Source organism: Symsagittifera roscoffensis, chromosome 1 (genome assembly GCF_963678635.1).
Source record: "Symsagittifera roscoffensis chromosome 1, txSymRosc1.1, whole genome shotgun sequence".
NCBI lineage: Eukaryota > Metazoa > Xenacoelomorpha > Acoela > Convolutidae > Symsagittifera > Symsagittifera roscoffensis.
The window spans coordinates 74930483-74955932 of record NC_087062.1 but is presented as its reverse complement, the minus strand read 5'-3'; the positions used below and the strand labels follow the sequence as shown (position 1 = coordinate 74955932).

Sequence of the window (25450 nt, the reverse complement as noted above, 5' to 3'; positions counted from 1 at the left end):
TAGCTGGTTATTGATCAAAATGAACAAATTTTTTCGCAACAATATTTGCGTCGCAATAACAATTGCGATGTAGGTTGGAAAAAAAGAGTTAATACTATAACACAAGCTTTTTTGTGTAAATATAATATAATATCCATATATAATCCAAAAAGCACTGGTCATCAATTGTTCGTAAAATTCAAAGAGCTTTGGGGGAACAATTTTGATTTACATTTTCCCTTAAAGCTCATTGAATTTTACGAACAATTGATTACCAGTGCTTTTTGGATTAAATTAACACATTTTGAGAAAACTGGATCAATAATTAAAATTTTTATTCCGCAGCGAAACTTATTTAATAAACCGGAACTCATTCACGCCAAGTTCACTTTCCTTATGGGAGAGCGTAATTTGTGGTACATTTTGCAAATGCTCTTGAAGTTAATTTGGAGAAATTAAGTTGTTTTTAACGACATAAGACCTGGTTGAGAATTTACTTTAATTAATAGAAAACACGAAGAACAACGCCAATAAAAATTAGGAAAAGAGTTAATGAACGCAATGAAACAAAGAAACTGACTTCCTTTTCGAAAAATACTGCAAGTAAGAAAAATCATTCTTTCAAATAAGAAAAACATGACTTGAAGCTCTTTTATTTGTTGATAAATTAACGTAACTGGATCAATAGATCTTGTTTTTATTCTGCTAAGAAATTTTAAAATTAAAATCCACTTTCGAAATTAGAAATCGATCACGTTTTTTTTTGCCTTCAAACTTTTGCTGCTTGATAGTGGAGTTTGCTTTCTTTTCAATAGAAGTATCGAACTGAACTTTGAAAAAAAAGACTGAACGATTAAAAACTTTTTCCTCTGAAGACATCATCGCAACCTATATAATACTACGTTCATCGACTCTTAATCAACTTGAAAACTAAATTCAGAGTTCAGCTTAAAAATTTTTTCACGGAATTTCTACGTCTGCTATCAAAGAGTGAATTTAGATAGAGCTCCGCTGAGAAAGTTATTTCAAAAATTGAAGTCGGAACAGAAAGCGTTTTCTCGAATAACTGTATGACAAAAAAAATCAATCAACAGTCATTGGCACTTAAAACACGTAAATAAATAAGTCGTCAGCTCTCAAGAGGACAGGTGGCGTTTTCCTCTTTAATCCAGACCCTCGAATTGTTACATCTATTCCTTCAGTTTGTTCATAACTTCGTACCAGTTATTTGCAGGATTTGTTGCAATAAAATATGCAAGTCTCGCTTCCTCAACTCGATGAAAAAAGTCAAAGCGTTGTCGCATTTAAATATTCTGATGCGTATTAATTTCAAATTCTACAGAGTACTGGCGATAGAAACAATATAAATATTGAATAGAATAGAAATATCTTTCTGCAGCCAAGACAGCAATTCTTTGACCGACTGAAATTAATTTAGACTTAATTATAAACTAAAGTACTCAACAGAAACGTTTCCAAAAGAATGAAGCTAACTAACAAATAAAAATGTCAAAACTAAGCAAATGATTATCACATGATTTCCTACCCGGTTTTAACATTTTTCAAAAAAATTTCATAGTGAAGACTTATGTAGATTGTGTGCATTCACTAATCAAATATCTGTGAAGCAATCTTCAATTCAAAACTGCGCAATCAATGTATGACAGAAACAAAATGATCAGCAGTGTAACAGCTCCTCAATAATTAAATTTCAGTGGCATGCATTCCAGGCCTCGGAGGACTTGGTTTCTTGACAGGGTTCCCCAATCTGACTTGACTGTCTGAACTTATGATTGGGATATTATTCCGCATGTGATGTGTGATAAGATGACCAACACTTTCGAAAATGTTGTTTTTTGTTCTCACACGGCCATGCGGGTCAACTAAAAGTAAGTGCTTCACAACACCTCCTTGGTACCCGGATAGAACGTATTGCTTTGTATCAGTAGCAGCCGCTTGCTTCTCTCGGACCAAAAAGTCGCCATCTTTCCTTAGCCTCCGTTCGCTTTCCGTGCGTGAAATAGCGCCATGGAACCAAACTTGAGAATTAAGTGGAAGAACGCTTTCTGTCTGAGGTATGGCAATCAAATTTTCATCAGCAGATGACGCATTTGAACTCCGGTTTCCCGCTTTATTAGCAACTGTGCTGGTCTGCTGGTTTGATAATAAATCTGGCATGTTTAGATTCGCATGTGGCGATGGCACCAGTTTTCCGTCTCCCGGTTTCGGAGACTTGCGGTCTGGGATTCTGGGTACATTTCCAGGGTCCGTGATATTAGTTCCAGGCGCTGGATGCTGAACGTGGTGAGACTGGTTCATAATGACGGCTAGATTGGAAGCAGCTTGTGAGTTGTCTGAAAATGTCACTCCAGGAGCATTTCTCCTCGGCATCGGCACCGGAGGACTGGACTGGTAAAATGTCTGCATCTGTTTCTGTTGGTTCAACTGTTGGTTCGGTGACGTCATAATTTGGTCCAGTCCATTCGTCGGCGTGAAACTGTTCCTGAAGTTCACAGATCCATTTGGATTCCCCGAGTTTGAACTCAAATCAGTGTTTACGGACATCGCCTGATTAAACCCAATTCCATTTTGAGGATGAGAATTTTGATTCATATTTATGTAAGGGGCAGGGTTTTGGGGCACAAAGTTATCTTCAAATCCCTGTCTAGGACCAGGAGGTTGTACATTTTGCATCATGTACTGCGAGTTGCGCTGACTGATCATACTTTGACGATGGTTCGAAAGCATTGAAGGATCTTTCGAAAGTCGACGGTCTACTAATTGATTGATGCAGTTACTGTTTTGCGAGTATTGAGATGCCGTTTCGTCGCCCCACTTCGAATCTGAATGAAAGAAAACTCAATTTTCGTTTGAATTCAACCCACAACTAGCGAGCTTTGATTGCTACTAACCGTTTGTTATCATTTGAGGCCCTGTTCTCAAAACCCCGTTTGTATTTGGAGGCATGTTGTTTAGAAGACCACTGCCCGGATTTCCTTGAATATGTTGCTTATACCTGAAATGAGATTTAAGTACAAGCATATGGATTACTGAAACATGAATGGAAAAACGAATCTGAATTTATAAAAAAGCTCCTGAAATGCTACAGCGAGACGCTTAAGATATTGTCGCGAATTGTCGCTTGCGACGAATTGTCACCTCACATAATTTAAGCCATGTATTTCAGACTGTTGTTTTGGTATTGTTAATACATTGCTAAAATCAAATATTTTCAACGAGCTAAAAAAAATTCAAACCGAAGTTCAAATGCTTGTCCGATTGTAGCTATGACGTCAGGGGCTAGGGCGGGGACTTCCACCACGTGACATGCCCGCGAGTTGTCGGCGTCTTTGGCAACGTAGCCTATGAACTCACTCGTTTCACCGTCACCGCCTGAAAACCAGGATCTGAATTATCTGCGTCATAACTGCGTCTCAATGCATAAAGCATTCAATTAACAGATTTTACAGTGGCACTGTTTCATGGAAGACTCAAATTGTTGACTAAAATGGCTTAGGCTTCAAAATTAAGAAAACAGGGTTAACCTCCCGAATTATAACCGAAATTACAACGATCGTAATCTGATAACCGGCCGAAAAGTTAAGCAACGATTAGGTTACTGCTCATCACATAAAGTGAATATATATTAGTAAAGTCATTCAACTAAAGGAGACCCAGAAAGATGGACTTTTCACACAAACATAGCCAACTGACAGTTGGAAAACGGTAATGAACGCAAGGAAACTGAAAAAAAACTGGCTTGTTTTTTTTTCAAAATCTTAAACTTTTGAGTTTCGAATAAAAAATTAGTTGGCCTTAAAGTTCTTTGAATTTATAGAACAATTTATGATGGACACTTTTTTTGTTAAAATTAACCCAATTTGAGAAAACTGGATCAATAAATAACTTTTATTTCGCTGGGAAGTCTGATAATTATTTTCCAATTTCAAAATTAGAAGTCGATCTCGTTTTTCGTGACCTTAACAATTTTGCAGTTCGATAGTGGAGTTTGACTTCCTTTTAACAATAGAAATGCACTGACCTTAAAAAGAAATCACAAGTCAAATCGCGAAAAATCAAAATTGAGCGTGAACAAACTTTGTACTTTTTCCTGAAAAGAAAAACAAAAAAATCAGCAAGACCTATATATGGGTCTTCACTACGTTCATTACTCTTAATAAACGAACTTTCAAATTTCAAAAAATATATATCACCTTTCAGCTCTTTTAATTTCAAGAATCTTCGATGATTGACTTTTTTCAACAAATCTAGTTCAATGAGAAAACTGACAATTTTTTCAAAATTCGAAATTTCAATCGCTTTTTTCTTTTGATCTAATTGAACTTTCGTTATTTGAGAACGTGATTTTCCTTCTTTTGGTAAATTAATTAAATAAACTTGGAAAAATCCAATCGTAGCTTGATTAAAATAAAAAACAAATCTAAATAAATGTTTTCACTCGGTCCATTGAAACTTAATGGTTAGTTTAAGTTCATATTTCGGCTAGTTGCTCTACCACATAATTTATCGTCCAACACCTTGAAACTTGTGAAATGTCTAACTTTCAGACCAAATTTCCGGCACAGACTACGAGTTGCCTTCAAGAACTGGCTTCCGGCACAGACTACGAGTTGGCTTCAAGAAAGCGGCAAAAAATTGACTTAGAAATCTAATTCGAGAAAACGGCAAAAAAGCAACTGAAAAACGAACAAACAATGAGCTAGCAGACTTCTCGCAAAATATCCTATTTCTTCGGCACGAACAAAAAATTAATATTCTTGAGGTAGTCTGCTGACCTGATGCGAATGAGATTGAGCTCATTTCGTGTTTGAGTACCGGCTTCTGATTGTCCACTGACATGAGGGTTATTGCATCGGTGGATATGGTCAGCAACACTCTCGATCCCGCACTGGGTGAGGTGTAGCGAGTGTCTATCATGCGACTCAGCTCAGCTGCACAACAAAAGACAACCATTACACTTGATAACATTCAAAATAGAAGCAAGGGCTTTTGCGAGAAGAACAGATTAAGGGCGGATGAGCACTTTACAAGCACAACCAAGCATAGACGACAGAGTTAAAAAATTTTAGTGATCTCCAGAAAAATAAAAAAAATCTAAGCTTTATATAAAAATTCTATATGCTTGCGTTCTTTATTTATCAAATCGGAATATAGACTTCTTTCGGGCTAACAACTTGTTAAACAAAATCACTGTGCTTACTCATTGGACAGTACAAAATTATTGGCCAGTAGGAGGACCACATTCAGGTGCTGACATGCTCAAGCTCATGAAAATCCAAAATAAACTACTGGACTACTAACATTACAGTTATGTGTCATTTTGATGTCTATTTTTAAAGTCATTTTGATGTAATTCAGTATTTTGTAAATTAAATAGATCCAATTTTGTATAAATTCATGCTCAATTTTTTCGCAAGACAGGTTTAAATCTAAATCGATGAGTTATCGAGAGACTCGCCTCATTTTGCGTCATTTGGAGGGTGACAAAAATATTTATGCGTGTGCTTCAGGGTGGAGCGATGTAAAAACTTCCGAGCTTCAAATTTTTCTGGTTAAATTTTCGCGACAACAATTTAGAGTTATGCTCAACGTGCGTCTACCTAAGTACTGTCGACTTAATCCCCGCTAGATAAATTGTGCCTGAAATCTAATCCAACGCTGGCAATTGTGTTCCATGGCATGTTTTCTTCAAATTGAAATTAATTCGTCGAGACAAGAATTTGGGTAGCAGCACTTTTTTTCATTATTTTTTGCTCAAATAATTGCTTTGTTTGGTATATTTCCTCTATTTTTCTGTAGTATAGCTTGCCATGCTGTTTATAAGGTATCGCAAGTTGTTCGAAGCTCTGCTTTGCCTCGGCGTCCAATTTCAGGAATGTTTATACAAATTTGATCAAAAAGTCAACCCAGTTTCAAAAAGCGAATGAACAGAAAAAGGAAACCGAAAAAAAAAACGATTGAAAGAACAACGAATCGATTGAAATTTTTTTGAACATTTTTAAATATTGAAATTTGAAAAAAATAACATACAACACAAAGATACAACACAAAGATAGCATGACAAAATAGAAGTAAAAAACCAGACAAAAAGAAGCTAAGTCGAAACAAAAGTTTTTAAAAATTTCGAAAGAAGCCGCCTTGCCTACCGAAAATATTCATATACTTAACTTCGTAAAAAAGTATGACAAAAAGGACAATTGAAAATAACGACAGCGTCGAAGCGGTAGAACAGCCCGTCAGCCCGAGTTCATAAAAAACTAACTTTCAAAAATCTTAATTTACCCCCTCAAAAGACACATGCTTTAACTTGTTTCGCTCATCCAACGATGCAATATGATATCGACTAGGTATAAATCGAAAAAAGAACCAACTACACAAAAACCAAGAAAAACGATGAAAATATGCCGAACCGTAGTTGGAAAATTTAAAAACAAATCAAACAAATATAGACACAAAACGAGGCTGCTCTTCGCAAACACGAGAAATCGACACAAAAGCAGCCTTAAAAAGTGAACTAAAAAGTATAAATAAGCCTCGAATTAGTAAAACTTTGCTACATATCGGATTCGAATCTACGACCTGCCCACTCGGCCCCCGACTCTTAACTAATCGAAACACTAGTCTTATCTATTCGAAACACTCTTAACTATTCTAACACTAGTCTCAAATAAAGCAGCTACATATACAAACTCGAATTTTTAAATTTTCTGGTATAATTAAGAACAATTGTAGTTGGAGAAGAGTAATGAGCGCAATGAAACTAAAACAAAAACTGATTTTTTAAAAAAATCTTAAGCTTTTGAATTTAGAAAAAAACAAATACATGGACTTAAAGCTCTTTGAATTTGTAGAACAATTTATGATGGACACTTTTTTTGTTAAAATTAACCCAATTTGAGAAAACTGGATCAATAAATAACTTTTATTTCGCTGGGAAGTCTGATAATTATTTTCCAATTTCAAAATTAGAAGTCGATCTCGTTTTTCGTGACCTTAACAATTTTGCTGATCGATAGTGGAGTTTGACTTCCTTTTAACAATAGAAATGCAATGACCTTAAAAAGAAATCACAAGTCAAATCGCGAAAAATCAAAATTGAGCGTGAACAAACTTTAGACTTTTTCCTGAAAAGAAAAAAAAATCAGCAAGACCTATATATGGGTCTTCACTACGTTCATTACTCTTAATAAACGAACTTTCAAATTTCAAAAAATATATATCACCTTTCAGCTCTTTTAATTTCAAAAATCTTCGATGATTGACTGAAAGAACAAAAAACACGATTGAAAGAACAACGAATCGGTTGAAATTTTTTTGAACATTTTTAAATATTGAAATTTGAAAAAAATAACATCAAGTTGAAGCTCTTTGAATTCAAATAATGTTAACTCTTGGAACCATTCCACTGGGGTAATATTTTGAAACTAAAACTGCAGTTTTGAAACCAGAATTCATTCACAATTTCGTGACCAATGTTTTTTTTGCTGTTCGAAAGTGCAGTTTGCCTTCATTTAACAGAGAAAATGAAGTGATCTTCAAAAAATTGCAAAAAAAATCAAATTTGAGCGTGAACAAATTTTTAACAGAATCAAAGCAGAGCTTCGCACCACTTGCGATACAACACAAAGATAGCATGACAAAATAGAAGTAAAAAATCTGACAAAAAGAAGCTAAGTTGAAACAAAAGTTTTTAAAAATTTCGAAAGAAGCCGCCTTGCCTACCTAAAATTTTCATATACTTAACTTCGTAAAAAAGTATGACAAAAAGGACAATTGAAAATAACGACAGCGTTGAAGCGGTAGAACAGCCCGTCAGTCAGTTAAAAAACTAACTTTCAAAAATCTTAATTTACCCCCTCAAAAGACACATGCTTTAACTTGTTTCGCTCATCCAACGATGCAATATGATATCGACTAGGTATAAATCGAAAAAAGAACCAACTACACAAAAACCAAGAAAAACGATGAAAATATGCCGAACCGTAGTTGGAAAATTTAAAAACAAATCAAACAAATATAGACAAAACGAGGCTGCTCTTCGCAAACACGAGAAATCGACACAAAAGCAGCCTTAAAAAGTGAACTAAAAAGTATAAATAAGCCTCGAATTAGTAAAACTTTGCTACATATCGGATTCGAATCTACGACCTGCATGTAATAAATTGGAATATAAAAAACTGAAGGCCTCTACACTAAATTTGCATGTAATAAATTGGAACGCATAAAGCCAAATTATGCATATATTATGCATTTCACAAAAATTGCGAGATATATTGAGTTGAAAATTTTCTGAAATCAAATTTTTACACAGAGGCCAAGCTTTGCTTCGCAAACACTTTCAAGGCCACGACAAAACGCAGCTCTATAATGCAATAATAAAAAATGAAAATAATCCTCGAATTAGCAAAAATCTTTATACCTCTGAGATTCGAACCTGCGACCTAGAGATTAAGAGGCTCACACACTAACCACTAAGCAACGGAAACTTTGGTACAAATAACCACTCATTCACAAATGAAGGAGAGAACAAATGCTATGCAATTTCCCATTGCTACAGTGAAATTTCCAAATAAGTGAACACTTTTAAGGAACACTTTTGTTTGCGAGATAAGTTAGAAAAAAGAAGGTTCGTAATAACACACTAAGCTGATAGCAAGTGCAATTATAGTACTTTTGTTTGAAGCAAGCAGCTTTTTTCTATTCATTCGATGGATTGAAAAGGCCTCAACTTAGTACTAATCTTATGACAAAGCACATTTTATCAAATAGCCGTAACGGAGCCACCAAAAGTGGCATCAATATTTGCTACTTAGCTTGGGAAAAAAGAATATTCGTATTCTTAGACTACGCTCACTTAGGCTCACTAATGTAAATAGAACTGGTATTTGAAACGCGAACACGCTTACAACAAGTCTGGAATGCAGATTTACAAAAGTGGTTGCAGATACGAAAAAAAAATTCAACTAAAATTCAGCGAAAAACTTGGAACTCAATTACCTCCACCAATGGGCTTTAGAAATCGCATTCAGGAACTTGAAGAAAGCTTAACATTTACAAAGAGTCCGTGCTACTGGAACTAAGCCGACAAACAAAAACAAACAGAGGGACAATAGTGCTAAAAAGCAGAAACTTTCTAGTTTGAACAAAAAAATAGATCCCGGTCGGATTCGAAACTTTTGTCATCTCAAACAGGTGTTTTACTTCTATACCACATGCGCTGAATGGTTTATTAATTTTTATAAGTTCTTATGAAGCGAGATGAAACTTCAATTTTTGAATTTCAAAAAATGTATAACATTTATGGTCTTATAGCTCTCTGAACTATAACAAGAACTATAACTCTGAACTATAGCTCTTCATAACAAGAAAATGAACAGAACTTTCAAAAAAATCAGATGTCGAACCGCTAAAAATCACACAAACAAAAAACCATCATGCTCTATATAAGAGACTTCACAACGTTCATCGACTATTAATAATCATTTCGTTCGTTTACACTTTATCAGCGATGAAAGGAAAAACACTATCAGGCAAAAACTTCATTTATCTATGGTAAAATCGATGTAAAATACCGGTTCCACTTAAACTAAGCGCCGCATAAATTGAAGTTTACCAAATTATTCCTCTGGTATCACAACAAACTGAAATTTCCAATACATTTTCTTGTTAATTCTCTTACTTTTCTGCAGCTGTTCATTTGGCGTCCAGTTTTGCAGGTGTTTATAGTGAGTGAAATGCACCACTTGGCAGATAGCTTCTCTAGCCAATAAAGTACGCTTGTCGAAGTCCAAATCTACAACACAAAGAAAAATATCAGTGCTCGACGTCCTTTTATGGATAGGAATACCAAAAACAGATCAATGCTAGACAATGAAATGAATGCTTTGAGGACAGATAATTTTTAATTTGTCCACTGATTATAAGACTTATAAGCGCTACACGATGATCAGAGCTTCTGCGTTCTTTTGAACCCTTAAGCGAAGGGTAATTATTTTCTTTAGAATCCTAAAAGCTCCCATAAAACTATTGCATGACCATGAAAAGACGAAACTTAGTAGCTTTTTAGTAGCTGGTCGGTTTCAGTTTTGTACATATTTGATTACGAAAAAACATCACACCTTACCTTATATTTAAGGTTACTGCTAAATTTAAGCAAGGATCGAAAAGTGTCATTTCAGTTGATTAGAAGTTTAGACATGGTTTAAGAGTGGGAAGGCTTTAAGAAATTGGCGTCTGATTTCAAATGAACAAATTCGTGATTAAATTGTGCTCAGATTCGTTGACCGAAGACGTTGTGACCAACAACGAACAATTTCAGATTATCTGAACATACTAACTGCGCATGCTCTCCTTAATGGCGACACATCCTACGTAGTTAACGTGGAATCTAACTCCGTCTCCTATGAGAGATTCGTCTGGATGGAGCCAGCCAGTTGTAGGCTTGGCAGACAGAGATCCACTCATCTGGTTCCAGCCAGACGCCTGAGAGGACAACTGATGTGGTTGCTGCTGCATGTTCAAATTGACATTACCGCCCACATGGATTCCATTTGTGGCTGGAAATGGGCTCATTCGATCATCAGACTCACAATTGCGATCAGCAGAGAGAATAAATGACCAACTAGAACATTTAATTACAATCTGAAAACATCATTTTATCAAAATCAGGAGCTGATGCAACAATGATTTCTCTCAGGTGCGGATCTAGGATTTTCACGAGGGGATTTTCAAAAAAGTTTCGAAAATTTTGTCGACCTTTTTTATAGGTTGACTAAATTGATTTTCCGAGCTCTCCCAAAGCACTCTAAAAAGACCTTGTTTTGGCCAGAAAACTGACCAAAAATTTGAAAAAAAACAGGCTAAATATTGGCGCCTTTAGAAAAATCTTAGGGTCCGTTAGCAAAAAATGGATATATCAAATTAGTGCATAGGGGGACACTTTCGGTTGACAGGGGGTCGAATCACTAAGGGAGGGAGTCGAACCCCCCCCCCCAAATCCGCTGGTGATTTATCTGATATATTTACGAACACTAGAAAAAAATGAGGCGAGAAAAATTTTGATTGCAACTAATACTTAAATCCGCTACTTCTTTGCTTGTTAATTTCAGATCTTTGCTGTCGGATTTCTTCCATTTTAAAAGCAAGTTTATTGTTCTTTTTCTCGATCCTTCTCAGCCTCTGTTCCTCTTTTTGAATTTTCTGTCGTTCTCTCGTTTCCTCTTTAGTTTCGTCTTTTCTCTTTATATTCGGCGGAATCCACTTGAGTCTATCCATTTCTGACTCGTCCGGATGGGGCAACTTTTCCGGGTAATCTTTTTCCAATTTCGGCATTCCTGATTGGTCCAATTGCACTTTAGTTTCAGCTTTTATAACCTTCGGTCTGTTGTAGATATTCGAGTAGGTTGACAGAATTGACTCGCAGTCGAATTCCGGTTTCGGTTCTGGTTCCGGAAATAAGTCATCCGAATCTACATCTGAAGCGCACTCTTGAAGTCTCTCCGAAATATCATCTATGGTTACTCTCATTTCTGGATCATCATCGCTGTCTACAACTGGTTGCCCTTTTCCTTCGCCATCTAGACCCAGTACGTGTAATACTGCAGGGTGGTCAGTTTTCAAATGCCCCTCAACCTCTTCGTGATCTAGAGCGCCAACTTCAAGGTCGTCATACTCACCATACATTATTTCAAAATGATCATCAAGATCAGTTTGACATTCACTTCTAGGAACTGCAGATGAAGTTAAAGAATACTCGGTGAATCTTGACTTCTGAGACTTGGAGTCCATGTAGTTATCTCCAAGGAGGAACTTTTTACGCTCTTCCAACAGCGGATCTGTATGCTGGTCCATTTCGGTCTCAGCTAAAACGTCTCTCCAGTCATCAGCTCGAGCGCCTTCACGATATACTTCGCAACTTCCATCTTCGTCTTCATAATCACCATCAAAGGCACCCAGTTCCGGAAAGTCATTATCGTAATTCTCATCTGCAACTCCGCCTGCAAGAGTTACAAAATCGTCTTCCAGATCGTCACAGAAATCTGTGAAATTGTCGGCCATAGTTTGTGCGATGTCTTCGTCCCAGTGGGGCCCTGGCTTTTCTTGAGCAGTGGCAGCCATTACGTTGTAGTCATCTACGTTCTCGACAGCTGTCAAGTGTGCCTCAAGAGCAACTAGAGAGGGGAAGTCGCTGTCGTTGAAGATGTCACTTTTACCACCTAAAACAATACATATTCTGATGAACAACTCTTCAATTCCGAAATTACTCAGATGTTGTGACTGCATAAAACTCTTAGAGAGAATATTCATTTTCTTTATGTCAAACTATTAAATCAGTGGCTTATGTTTCCTTGAAAGCTTTCTGCTGATTTACAAAGGCTTAGTTTGCCAGAAACGGATAATTTTAAACAAGAGCGGATTTAGGGAAGGGGAGGGGGTTACGGAAGCTCTTTCTCCTCAGTGATTCGACCCCCTTCCGAACCTTTGGTACTATTTTAATTCAACCAAAAAATGTCAACCAACGCAGGGTCGCTGGCAAGACATGAGACGGCTTGTACGAGGAGCCAACTGAAAGCCGAGGCTGCAACAGACCGCAAGCACAAGTACTGGCACAATACTGCAAGCCAAAATAAGAACCGCCGAGCCTACAACTATTATTGCTTTCACTTGCTGCCGTTGCACTTTCGTTGCGAAGTACAGAGGGTAGCTCAGTTCGCACACGAGGGGTCACCTGAGAGCCGAGGCTGCAAATAGACGCCGAAACAGATCCACCATCCGAGCCAATGATGGTACGGAACCGAAGACGTCTGGCAACCAAGGACGAAATTACCACAGTCTAGCCTTCATGATGCTTTTAACTTTTCCTCTCAAGCAAGGACGGGCAGGGGCCTCTTCTAGCAAGCTTTGCTTAACAGAACAGAACAAGAGCAGATTTAGGTAAGGGGAGGGGTTACGGACGCTCTTTCCCCTTAGGAATTCGACCCCCTGCTGACCCTTTGGTACTATTTTAATTCATCCATTCTTGGCTGACCACCCTTAAAAACACCCAAAACAGCCTTAGGCGGCCATATAGAAATTTTGAGAGGGAGTGCACGCCCAAAAACACAATTTCTTGGTCAAAATTTCCAAAGCCTAAAATCGTATTTTTTTCAGCTTTTTTATGTTTTCGCCTGCGGTGCAACAAATGTGGACAAAATGAGACTCTTATAGAGATTTGGGAGAGCTCATAAAATCAATTAAATAGATTTTAAAAAAGTCGACAAAAAGCCCCCCTCGAGCAAATCCTAGACCCGCCCCTGCGTTTAAAACAGCTGTTCTGAGATTTAAAGTACCCTTAAATTACCCTAGGGCATAATTAATTCCCACTGAATGTGGTCGAAGCAGCCAGTTACAATGCAAAAGCAATGGATGTCCAAACACGCATCGATTAACTGCAATTTTTGAAAACAATATCATGGAAACAATCTATTTTTGTCATAGATTTTGGAGGTTTACTAAAAACTTAATGCATGCAAACTTTTACTTCGCACGCTCAACGACAGGACAAAAATATCTGAAATTTTAAGATCTTTGAAAATTGGCACATAGAAAGCAAGAGACAGCTGGAAAATCGTCAAAGAATTAAAAATTCGAGAACAATACTCGTGGTTTTTTGCATCTTTTCATATTGTGAGCAACATACACCAAATGACATCACTCCAGATATCTTTCAATGATCTTTTATGATTGACGCATTTTCACAAGACACTTGATTTAGCAAGTGTAATAAAAATAATCCAATTAGAGAACACCGGATGAATATTCAAGTGTTCCGAACATTTGAAAAATGCGGAGTAACTTTGTACTCAGGTATTTGTTTTTTATTTATGTTTTCCACGCAATATCAGGTACCACAAATAACACTAGTGAGAACCCGACAAAAACTAGCTCTATAAAGTGCAATAAGAAAGTAGAAATGAACCTCAAATTAGTTTTAAAAAATGCGGCAACTTCTCGGATTCGATCTGTGACCTACTGCAACCAAGAGATTATGAGTCTCACGCACTAAGCACTCGGCCACGCATGCGTAATACATTACATACACTAGTCAGGGAAGAGATATACACTAGCAAATAGAGCAGAGAACAGGTGCTATGAAATTTCCGATGCTAGGTCGCGATTATTGCGAAAGTGCCGCCAAGTCAGTTTTCCAATTTTCAATAAACACTTTTATTTGAGTTAGGTTAGAAAAACAGAAGGTTGGTATTAATACACTAAGTACTGACTAGTGTGATCATCAGAAGGGGTCGAGCCATATATCAAATTAAAGCCCTTTCAGTCGTGATTCGAAGAATGACATTAAATTTTTCTCAGTGTCGAGAAAAACAGGCTTGATCTTTTCATTTTTGTCGAAGTTTCAGCTAATAAGGTCAGCGTGCAGGCTTAAAAAGGTAAGTATTTTTGTTAAGAGTTCGGTCAGAACATTCTGCGCTATTTGCAGTAACCGGCTATCCTTGTAATTTATTCAGCTTTGAATTTTTAACTCAAAATCATTAAGTTCAAACTAAGTCCAAATTAATTCTACGCTCCGATTCAATTTCTATAGCTGGATAGCATAATTTATCCAGCATTTTTTTATGAACTAATTTGAAAAGCGAGCTTTCAGAAATAAAGAAAAAAAACAAGAAAAAGAAACGCCCTCATCAGAAATAATTTACTTGCGGAAACCTAAGAAAAACTGGAAAAAGAACACTGGGAGAAAAACCAGAGGATTCGAGGAACAAGCACTAGCGTTACACCACTTCACCTTAGATCCTGCCAGCGTACCTAACATAAACTTGCATAAAACAGGCAAGAAGCGTGTCCGGCCAGCAACTTTCATTAACTTTTGCTAAAAACTAGAAGAAAATGACAAGACTTTAAGGTTGAAGACAAAACTATTTTAACTGATCATGATTGAGGCGCAGCCGCATTTCAATAACAATAAAAAGTGCACTTCGCTAACACAAACGATGAGAAACGGTCAAAAATTAGCTCGAAAAATCGGCGGAAACGACTAAATATATCTTGAAATTACAACAAGGATAGCTGGCTACTGAGCAAGTAGCACAGAATGTTCCGACCATAGTCTGTAGAAAATTATGGTTTAGAAAGTTTTGTTTCCAAATTAGTGTTTTTCCTGCTTTAAGTGATAAAAAGATCTGACCTCAAAAGTATAATTTAGGCAAATTAGACAGTCATAGTAATATAGGCAAATTGGACAAAAACGTTTGTAGAAAAACTATTTAAAAAAATTAAAAATTAAACAAAAAAGACTCCGAAAACTACTTTACTTGCTTAAAATTAGTTTTACTTGCTTAAAAGTAAGTTTTACGCAAGTAAAACATGCTTAAAATTAAGTTTTAAGGTCTTAAATTAGGCATAATTCAGCTTGTAAGCCTGCTCGCATGCTTTATTCGCCCGAATTAAGACAAAAAAAAGCGAAAATTTCAAACCGGTTTTTCTCGACACTGTGAAAATTTTTTAGAAATTTTTTAAAGTGATGGAATCACGACTGAAAGGGCTTTAATATGATACTTGAAAGGGCTTTAATTTGCGCTTAGACGTTGAAAACCTAGGATAAATCCATACAATTGCGCATAACTCATTGCAGCAAATTGACAAATATCCCCTAGTCAAACCTCAAAAAATTACGGAAAAAGATTGCAGATTAAATTGATTTTACATGCGAGCGCAGGATGTTCATATCTTCGAAAAAAAATTTGAAATGTCCCTCAAAAATTATATCTTCAACAATTATTATTCAAAAATTTGTACTTAATTATCGAGAGTTTTTGGAAAAAGTGGACTGACCGCATAACATTAACGTTCTCACGCTTGCTTGTGTAAATGAGGTTAAAACACTTACGATTTTAGTCCATTCATTCCCCGTCAATCAATATACTCTATACCTTTCGTAACACTCGTAAATTAATATGAGGATTCGAGGAACCAGAGGATTCGAGGAACAAGCACTAGCGTTACACCACTTCACCTTAGATCCTGCCAGCGTACCTAACATAAACTTGCATAAAACAGGCAAGAAGCGTGTCCGGCCAGCAACTTTCATTAACTTTTGCTAAAAACTAGAAGAAAATGACAAGACTTTAAGGTTGAAGACAAAACTATTTTAACTGATCATGATTGAGGCGCAGCCGCATTTCAATAACAATAAAAAGTGCACTTCGCTAACACAAACGATGAGAAACGGTCAAAAATTAGCTCGAAAAATCGGCGGAAACGACTAAATATATCTTGAAATTACAACAAGGATAGCTGGCTACTGAGCAAGTAGCACAGAATGTTCCGACCATAGTCTGTAGAAAATTATGGTTTAGAAAGTTTTGTTTCCAAATTAGTGTTTTTCCTGCTTTAAGTGATAAAAAGATCTGACCTCAAAAGTATAATTTAGGCAAATTAGACAGTCATAGTAATATAGGCAAATTGGACAAAAACTTTTGTAGAAAAACTATTTAAAAAAATTAAAAATTAAACAAAAAAGACTCCGAAAACTACTTTACTTGCTTAAAATTAGTTTTACTTGCTTAAAATTAAGTTTTACGCAAGTAAAACATGCTTAAAATTAAGTTTTAAGGTCTTAAATTAGGCATAATTCAGCTTGTAAGCCTGCTCGCATGCTTTATTCGCCCGAATTAAGACAAAAAAAAGCGAAAATTTCAAACCGGTTTTTCTCGACACTGTGAAAATTTTTTAGAAATTTTTTAAAGTGATGGAATCACGACTGAAAGGGCTTTAATATGATACTTGAAAGGGCTTTAATTTGCGCTTAGACGTTGAAAACCTAGGATAAATCCATACAATTGCGCATAACTCATTGCAGCAAATTGACAAATATCCCCTAGTCAAACCTCAAAAAATTACGGAAAAAGATTGCAGATTAAATTGATTTTACATGCGAGCGCAGGATGTTCATATCTTCGAAAAAAAATTTGAAATGTCCCTCAAAAATTATATCTTCAACAATTATTATTCAAAAATTTGTACTTAATTATCGAGAGTTTTTGGAAAAAGTGGACTGACCGCATAACATTAACGTTCTCACGCTTGCTTGTGTAAATGAGGTTAAAACACTTACGATTTTAGTCCATTCATTCCCCGTCAATCAATATACTCTATACCTTTCGTAACACTCGTAAATTAATATGAGGATTCGAGGAACCAGAGGATTCGAGGAACAAGCACTAGCGTTACACCACTTCACCTTAGATCCTGCCAGCGTACCTAACATAAACTTGCATAAAACAGGCAAGAAGCGTGTCCGGCCAGCAACTTTCATTAACTTTTGCTAAAAACTAGAAGAAAATGACAAGACTTTAAGGTTGAAGACAAAACTATTTTAACTGATCATGATTGAGGCGCAGCCGCATTTCAATAACAATAAAAAGTGCACTTCGCTAACACAAACGATGAGAAACGGTCAAAAATTAGCTCGAAAAATCGGCGGAAACGACTAAATATATCTTGAAATTACAACAAGGATAGCTGGCTACTGAGCAAGTAGCACAGAATGTTCCGACCATAGTCTGTAGAAAATTATGGTTTAGAAAGTTTTGTTTCCAAATTAGTGTTTTTCCTGCTTTAAGTGATAAAAAGATCTGACCTCAAAAGTATAATTTAGGCAAATTAGACAGTCATAGTAATATAGGCAAATTGGACAAAAACTTTTGTAGAAAAACTATTTAAAAAAATTAAAAATTAAACAAAAAAGACTCCGAAAACTACTTTACTTGCTTAAAATTAGTTTTACTTGCTTAAAATTAAGTTTTACGCAAGTAAAACATGCTTAAAATTAAGTTTTAAGGTCTTAAATTAGGCATAATTCAGCTTGTAAGCCTGCTCGCATGCTTTATTCGCCCGAATTAAGACAAAAAAAAGCGAAAATTTCAAACCGGTTTTTCTCGACACTGTGAAAATTTTTTAGAAATTTTTTAAAGTGATGGAATCACGACTGAAAGGGCTTTAATATGATACTTGAAAGGGCTTTAATTTGCGCTTAGACGTTGAAAACCTAGGATAAATCCATACAATTGCGCATAACTCATTGCAGCAAATTGACAAATATCCTCTAGTCAAACCTCAAAAAATTACGGAAAAAGATTGCAGATTAAATTGATTTTACATGCGAGCGCAGGATGTTCATATCTTCGAAAAAAAATTTGAAATGTCCCTCAAAAATTATATCTTCAACAATTATTATTCAAAAATTTGTACTTAATTATCGAGAGTTTTTGGAAAAAGTGGACTGACCGCATAACATTAACGTTCTCACGCTTGCTTGTGTAAATGAGGTTAAAACACTTACGATTTTAGTCCATTCATTCCCCGTCAATCAATATACTCTATACCTTTCGTAACACTCGTAAATTAATATGAGGATTCGAGGAACCAGAGGATTCGAGGAACAAGCACTAGCGTTACACCACTTCACCTTAGATCCTGCCAGCGTACCTAACATAAACTTGCATAAAACAGGCAAGAAGCGTGTCCGGCCAGCAACTTTCATTAACTTTTGCTAAAAACTAGAAGAAAATGACAAGACTTTAAGGTTGAAGACAAAACTATTTTAACTGATCATGATTGAGGCGCAGCCGCATTTCAATAACAATAAAAAGTGCACTTCGCTAACACAAACGATGAGAAACGGTCAAAAATTAGCTCGAAAAATCGGCGGAAACGACTAAATATATCTTGAAATTACAACAAGGATAGCTGGCTACTGAGCAAGTAGCACAGAATGTTCCGACCATAGTCTGTAGAAAATTATGGTTTAGAAAGTTTTGTTTCCAAATTAGTGTTTTTCCTGCTTTAAGTGATAAAAAGATCTGACCTCAAAAGTATAATTTAGGCAAATTAGACAGTCATAGTAATATAGGCAAATTGGACAAAAACTTTTGTAGAAAAACTATTTAAAAAAATTAAAAATTAAACAAAAAAGACTCCGAAAACTACTTTACTTGCTTAAAATTAGTTTTACTTGCTTAAAATTAAGTTTTACGCAAGTAAAACATGCTTAAAATTAAGTTTTAAGGTCTTAAATTAGGCATAATTCAGCTTGTAAGCCTGCTCGCATGCTTTATTCGCCCGAATTAAGACAAAAAAAAGCGAAAATTTCAAACCGGTTTTTCTCGACACTGTGAAAATTTTTTAGAAATTTTTTAAAGTGATGGAATCACGACTGAAAGGGCTTTAATATGATACTTGAAAGGGCTTTAATTTGCGCTTAGACGTTGAAAACCTAGGATAAATCCATGCAATTGCGCATAACTCATTGCAGCAAATTGACAAATATCCCCTAGTCAAACCTCAAAAAATTACGGAAAAAGATTGCAGATTAAATTGATTTTACATGCGAGCGCAGGATGTTCATATCTTCGAAAAAAAATTTGAAATGTCCCTCAAAAATTATATCTTCAACAATTATTATTCAAAAATTTGTACTTAATTATCGAGAGTTTTTGGAAAAAGTGGACTGACCGCATAACATTAACGTTCTCACGCTTGCTTGTGTAAATGAGGTTAAAACACTTACGATTTTAGTCCATTCATTCCCCGTCAATCAATATACTCTATACCTTTCGTAACACTCGTAAATTAATATGGCCTGGCGCGAACACCATTTTCTTTTCACTTGGAAATTTATCAAAATGATTTATTTAAAATCGCAACTAAAATAGCTAGCTTCAACAATGACTCACCCGCAGTTTTTGGAGGCACCTGATTACTCGATAAGAAAATATCCCCACCCAAATTTTAACTCAAAACCAAAGTAAAAAGCAAATGAAAACCCAAAACCGAAGTAACAAATTGCAACTTGAGTATAACAAAGTTTTGCGCTCTCTCACCTTTGCTCTTTGAGCTTTTGACAGAAACCACGTCATCAAACTGTCCCTCCTCTATCTCTTCCCAAAGTGGAACAGCTTTCTCTTCCTGGTCTCTCGTTCCCTCGCCGAATCGGTCTCTCAGGTGCCTAGTGTAGTCATAGTCGTCTTCAAAATAAATACCACAGGCTAATTGTTCTTCCTTGCGCTTCTCGTCACTCGTCGCATGCCACACTCGGACGTTGTCGGCTTCGAAACCCGAGGGGTCTGCGTGAGGTTTATCGACCAACTGGAAGGTCACGCTTTGACCTTTGTTGATATAGCGCTTGCTTTTCTTAACCATAATGCATCTGAATTTGAATACCAACTTAAGCAATGACAGCCAGGGCTAAATTCCACCACCCAATCAAAAAATTTGGCGGCACATTCTTGTTTCACGGCGCAAAGTATAACTTTCCAGTACTGAAAAAAATGTAACTTCCGTCTATTAATCACGAGACCAATAACGAATGGACCCGAGAGATCCGAACGTATATTGTACGTTCTTTCCATCGCATAAAATTTTTCAACATTCATAGCAAATTGACTCGTTTTGGACTTACAGACAAACCGCTTTGCATTTCAGAAAGAACTTTTAACTTGTTACCGCAGCAATCAAAAATCAAAGAACTAGAACGAAGATTCGGCCACTGGTGCTTTTATTTTCACTTGACTAAGTCGAGAAACAGTTCAAGTGGCAACATCTGTCAAAACTGGTTCTGCTGCTAGCAAAAAACATAGCCGACAATTCATATCTGAATCAGAGTCAGTTTTCACTCGCCATAGCTGTCATACTTTAGCTCTTGAATTTTATCAGTAGAAAACTTGAGAAACAAGACATTTTTCGATAGTTATCTTTGAAAAATCGATAAATAGATCGAATTGCACATTAAAAGACATCAAATATCAAATTCATGCATTGGCACGTACAAAAACAACAAAAGCTAACCTACAGTTTCCCGAATAGCAATTTTATGAGGAATAGAAATATGAGTTTCAAAATCTGATTTTGTTTTGCATTTTTTGCCACAAATTCCACATTCTAAATTTTCAATATCAGTGTCAGCCTCGCCATTTTTATCTATTAATTCGGAGGTCCAATCATTGGTGGGAAAATCAGATAAATATTGAGCACCTTCTACATTTTCGGGTTCGGTAATTGGACTCGGCTCATCGACGCACGAATTAGTCGAATGTTCCGATTCTATGTGTGATTTCAGCTCTTCTAAACTGGGTAGCTTAGCTAGACAAATTAAACATTGCATATTGTCTTCGTCACAGTAAATGGAAACATCGTCATTTTCTGTAGGACTATCTGTATTTCCATTCTGATACTCTGTAGGCTTCGTCGAATTGGGTTTTGATCCCAGCTTTAATGGTTCTAATTTCTCACTTGTGCGTCGCTTTTTATTAACAGGCTGAGAATGTTGTTTACTAGGAATCTTTTCTTTTTGTTTTATTGGACTTTTTGGTATAACCGATTCCGTATGAATAGCTTCTACATGTCTATTTAAACTAGCTTCATCACTATACATTCTGTGACATTTCTCACAACTAAACACTTTATTAATGGTTTTAGGTAATGCTAGTTTTTCTGCATGAAACTTTTGCATGTGTCTTTCTTTCGTTCGATTGAGTTTAAATTCACTGTCGCAATAGTCGCATTTCAGAGATGTTGAGCTTATTTTTGCCAGTCTCGTTGATTCCGAAACACGTCTTGCAATTTGGGACGATGTGTTTCGATTTGCTATCATATTTGGACAATCAGAGTTCAAATGAGCTTTTAGTTTTTCAGCAGATGGAAACCACTTAGTACACTGCTGGCATTGCATGCCTGGATTAATATTTGTTTCTGGCGATAATTTTTCTACCGTGGGCGACAGTCGTTTTCGGAGATCTGTAGAATTTTGACTACTGTGGTCCCCGTTGACATCATCGTTATTACGATTACCACTATTCGTCGAGGGGTATTTCGGTGCTGACTTAATCGGCGTACTTTCAGCATGAAAATATTCATCATGGCGAAGCTTCATAGTATAATTATCGAACTGCCGACCGCATTTTTCACATGTTATGACACCAGACTGATCACCTTCTGTATCTTCATCTAAAAAAAAAACAAATTCGAAGGTTGTCTTACTGCCAAAAAATAGCCTCTTCCTCTGCAAGTAGCATAGAATGCTTCTATAACGCTATTTTCGAAAAACCTTACAACTTGAAACGACAAATCGGACAGAACAGTTTGAACTTATTAAGCCATTCATAACATTTGAAAACAATAAAATGAGGGATGCTATGAATATCGTCTCATTCAGGAGCAGAATTTCGGGTGAGGTCGGACGCAGTTGACTTCAGGAATTCGACGTTCCCACTACCCGAAGAGTACTCTGCAGAACTTAATTCGCGGCAAGGGAACAAAAGAACGTTTCTCATGGCGGTGGGTCCAAAAATATTAAGGGGGTCTCATAACTTTGGATCAATTCTGATTTCTTTTATGCAGAAATGGAGACCAAAACTTTCTTGAACATTAAAAATCGTACGTAGTCGGCATGAAGTTTTAGTAATTTAATGCAGACTCCTGCAGATTTTTTAAAAGGTAGCTTATTGCGAGCAGTTAAAAACCGCATACATTTCCAAAACTTGGGGTAAAAAAAATTCTGTGGGGTACCTTAACACCCCCCTTAAAACATTACGAGAGGTCGATATTCTAGGGAGGGGCGGTCTATGAACAATTAGATGTCATGCTCGAAAACGAAAAAAAAAGGAAAAAGAAAACAAAAGATAGTTGACAAAGCGAAAAAGCGTTAAAAAATTCAAGGAATTTGAAAAAAAAACTGATTTAGTTACATCTTGCATCAACTGACACCAAACTGTTCAAACTTCAAGAACTTGTGTTAATAACTTTTTGATAAAATAAACAAAGTTTGCAACGCCGAATCAATTGAGATTTTCCCTATTCGCACCGGGATTTACAAAAATCTTAATCAATTTTTAAATTTAAAAAATGTGAACAAACCCTCCAATGCTACTATTTTATGTCAACCTCTGAGAGTAACCTGACAGCACCTAATTACAGGGTTGGTAATTTCAAATTTTGTAGAGTTTTTTCAAATTCAAGTTTGTTTTAAGTCAAGTTTAGAAAAACCATAAACACGTCATATCTCGAAAACTAAAAGGGTCTAAACAGTCAAAATTGTAGGTAAGATTTGCAACTACTGAGAATAACCTGAGAGCAACTCATTATGGGGTTGGGAATTTCAAAGTTAATTATGTTTTTTTAAACATTGAAAAAATGCCAGATCTTGAAAATAAAAGAAGCGCCCAGCTAATGGGGATGTGAACATCCACATTTTTGAATTTTTTTAAATATCGGTTTTTTAAACACTTTGAAAAACGTTAACAAAAGTCGGAAACTTAAAGCAGTTACATTTGGAGGCAAGACTTGCAACCTTTGAGAGTAACCTGACAGCAACCAACTACAGGTTTAGGAATTCCGAATTTTGTGAAAATTAAGAAATCTAAGGTTCCTGAAATATTTTGAATAAAAAATCACTAAAATCGTTGTATTTCGTGAACTAAAAAGATTTGAATATTCATATATGGAGGCCAAACTCGCAACCACTGGAGAACCCTGATAGCATTCCTCTCTCTGGTTACTTATTTCAAACTTTTTGAAATAACCGCTGAGTACTTAATTAAAGCAAAACAAGGATAACCGGTTACAGTGCAAATTGCAGAGAATGTTCCCACCAGTCTTTTCTTCAAAAGAAAGTCAAATTTTCTGTGTGCTATGATAAAAAGAGTTGAACAAAAAAATAGAAAAAAGGATAACCGGTTTCTGTGCAAATAGCAGAGAATGTTCCCACCAGTCTTTTCTTCAAAAGAAAGTCAATTTTTCTGTGTGTTGTGATAAAAAGAGCAACTAAGAGAAACTATGTATATTCGACAATCATATAGACCAATCAAATAGAAAACAGTTTCTGTAGAAAAATGCCTAGGAAAACGAAAAACAAAATTTAAAAATTTTTCTAATTTTTTTTGCAGAATTTTTGGAGTATTTGAAGGTTTTGACTCCCAAAATGTGATAAAAACGATATCTGGTAAAACTGTATTAAGCCCACCGACGAATATATCACAGTGCTGAGAACATACAAACTAAAAAAGATGAAACTTAATACAGAAGATACATGTAAAAAAGGATATTAACAAAATGGAGCTAAGAAATTTCAAAAACTGATATTACTTGAGTAAAATTGAGTTTTCACGGCTTAATTTAAGCTTAAAAAAGCTTTTGAAAGCCTGCTAACCTGATTTTATTAATCCTTACTAGCTCGAAATTAGACCAAAAATCAAAAGTTTCCGACCGGTTTTTCTCGACACTGAAAAATTGACTTTCAAAAATTTTTATTGTTGTTTGAATCACAATTGAAAGGGCTTTAATATGATAAATCAGTCAACCCATTCCGATGATTATGCGTAGAGCCAGATATAAAAAGAAGAAAAAAAACTTTAAAAAAGTGAAGCACATCCAAATACAATAGACGAAAAAGAATCATAAGAAGGCTTCTTCATGTGATTCTTTTTCCCCTATTGTCCAACTACAACAAACGCCAAAAAAAATTTCATTTTTTTTGGAAACAGTTTTTAATTTCGCGCGCAAAATCCCATGATAACCTCTTAAGATGTCATTTATTAAAATTTAAAGATATTTCCAATGATCCCAAAGATTCATACATTCAGAAAACCTATGAGAATTTGTCGAAAAAAAACTAGCAGGCCGATTAGATTAATTTGTATTTAAAATGGTCTTTGAATCGGTCTCTCAGGTGCCGAGTGTAGTCATAGTCGTCTTCAAAATAAATACCACAGGCTAATTGTTCTTCCTTGCGCTTCTCGTCACTCGTCGCATGCCACACTCGGACGTTGTCGGCTTCGAAACCCGAGGGGTCTGCGTGAGGTTTATCGACCAACTGGAAGGTCACGCTTTGACCTTGTTGATATAGCGCTTGCTTTTCTTAACCATAATGCATCTGAATTTGAATACCAACTTAAGCAATGACAGCCAGGGCTAAATTCCACCACCCAATCAAAAAATTTGGCGGCACATTCTTGTTTCACGACGCAAAGCATAATTTTCCAGTACTGAAAAAAATTGTAACTTCTGTCTATTAATCACGAGACCAATAACGAATGGACCCGAGAGATCCGAACGTATATTGTACGTTCTTTCCATCGCATAAAGTTTTTTCAACATTCATAGCAAATTGACTCGTTTTGGACTTACAGACAAACCGCATTGCATTTCAGAAAGAACTCTTAACTTGGTACCGCAGCTATCAAAAATCAAAGAACTAAAACAAAGATTCGGCCACTGGTGCTTTTATTTTCACTTGACTAAGTCGAGAAACAGTTCAAGTGGCAACATCTGTCAAAACTGGTTCTGCTGCTAGCAAAAAACATAGCCGACAATTCATATCTGAATCAGAGTCAGTTTTCACTCGCCATAGCTGTCATACTTTAGCTCTTGAATTTTATCAGTAGAAAACTTGAGAAACAAG

General features: G+C 36.0%; 5 protein-coding genes across 6 annotated transcripts in view; 1 reads left to right on the top strand and 4 right to left on the bottom strand.

The window, feature by feature from the left end:
* LOC134848838 (lipase maturation factor 2-like) overlaps positions 1–25450 on the bottom strand; it is a 181307-nt gene that overhangs the window by 24672 nt on the left and 131185 nt on the right. The window lies entirely within an intron of this gene.
* LOC134848824 (SHC-transforming protein 1-like) lies at positions 1088–10637 on the bottom strand. 2 transcript variants are annotated; one of them, XM_063866338.1, is made up of 6 exons: positions 10338–10637; positions 9680–9793; positions 4776–4931; positions 3237–3372; positions 2892–2995; positions 1091–2822 (listed from the first exon to the last, which is right to left on the bottom strand). In XM_063866338.1, exons 1-6 carry the CDS (start codon positions 10570–10572, stop codon positions 1684–1686), a joined length of 1884 nt encoding a protein of 627 aa, XP_063722408.1. In that variant the 5' UTR covers positions 10573–10637; the 3' UTR covers positions 1091–1683. The 2 variants fall into 2 exon arrangements, with proteins under 2 accessions (XP_063722414.1, XP_063722408.1); XM_063866344.1 differs by lacking the exon at positions 4776–4931 and having other exon boundaries at positions 1088–2822.
* LOC134848858 (protein LTV1 homolog) lies at positions 11042–20231 on the bottom strand. Its single transcript, XM_063866368.1, has 2 exons — positions 19878–20231; positions 11042–12215 (listed from the first exon to the last, which is right to left on the bottom strand). The coding sequence occupies exons 1-2, from the start codon at positions 20194–20196 to the stop codon at positions 11068–11070; spliced, it is 1467 nt and encodes a 488-aa protein (XP_063722438.1). The 5' UTR covers positions 20197–20231; the 3' UTR covers positions 11042–11067.
* LOC134848889 (pre-mRNA-splicing factor 38A-like) overlaps positions 13238–25450 on the top strand; it is a 273870-nt gene continuing 261657 nt past the window's right edge. The window contains exon 1 of the mRNA XM_063866416.1: positions 13238–13242. The gene's annotated coding sequence lies outside the window, so the exon portion shown is untranslated. The remainder of the gene's footprint in view (positions 13243–25450) is intronic.
* On the bottom strand, positions 20837–25406 carry LOC134839849 (zinc finger Y-chromosomal protein 1-like). Its single transcript, XM_063855475.1, has 3 exons — positions 25391–25406; positions 24757–24906; positions 20837–21999 (listed from the first exon to the last, which is right to left on the bottom strand). The coding sequence occupies exons 1-3, from the start codon at positions 25404–25406 to the stop codon at positions 20837–20839; spliced, it is 1329 nt and encodes a 442-aa protein (XP_063711545.1).

Bases quoted from the DNA above. Each gene is read 5' to 3' on its own strand.
- LOC134839849 (XM_063855475.1), bottom strand. The intron at 22,000-24,756 runs GTATTTATTTTG...TTTTTTTTTTAG, and splicing joins GGAAGAACAATTAGCCTGTG to ATGAAGATACAGAAGGTGAT.
- LOC134848824 (XM_063866338.1), bottom strand. From the start codon at position 10,572: ATGAGCCCATTTCCAGCCACAAATGGAATCCATGTGGGCGGTAATGTC. The intron at 4,932-9,679 runs GTAAGAGAATTA...TTTGTTGTGCAG, and splicing joins AAATGAACAGCTGCAGAAAA to CTGAGCTGAGTCGCATGATA. The intron at 2,996-3,236 runs GTTTGAATTTTT...ATCTCATTTCAG, and splicing joins GGACAAGCATTTGAACTTCG to GTATAAGCAACATATTCAAG.
- LOC134848858 (XM_063866368.1), bottom strand. From the start codon at position 20,196: ATGGTTAAGAAAAGCAAGCGCTATATCAACAAAGGTCAAAGCGTGACC. The intron at 12,216-19,877 runs GTGAGAGAGCGC...GTATTGTTTTAG, and splicing joins CAAAAGCTCAAAGAGCAAAG to GTGGTAAAAGTGACATCTTC.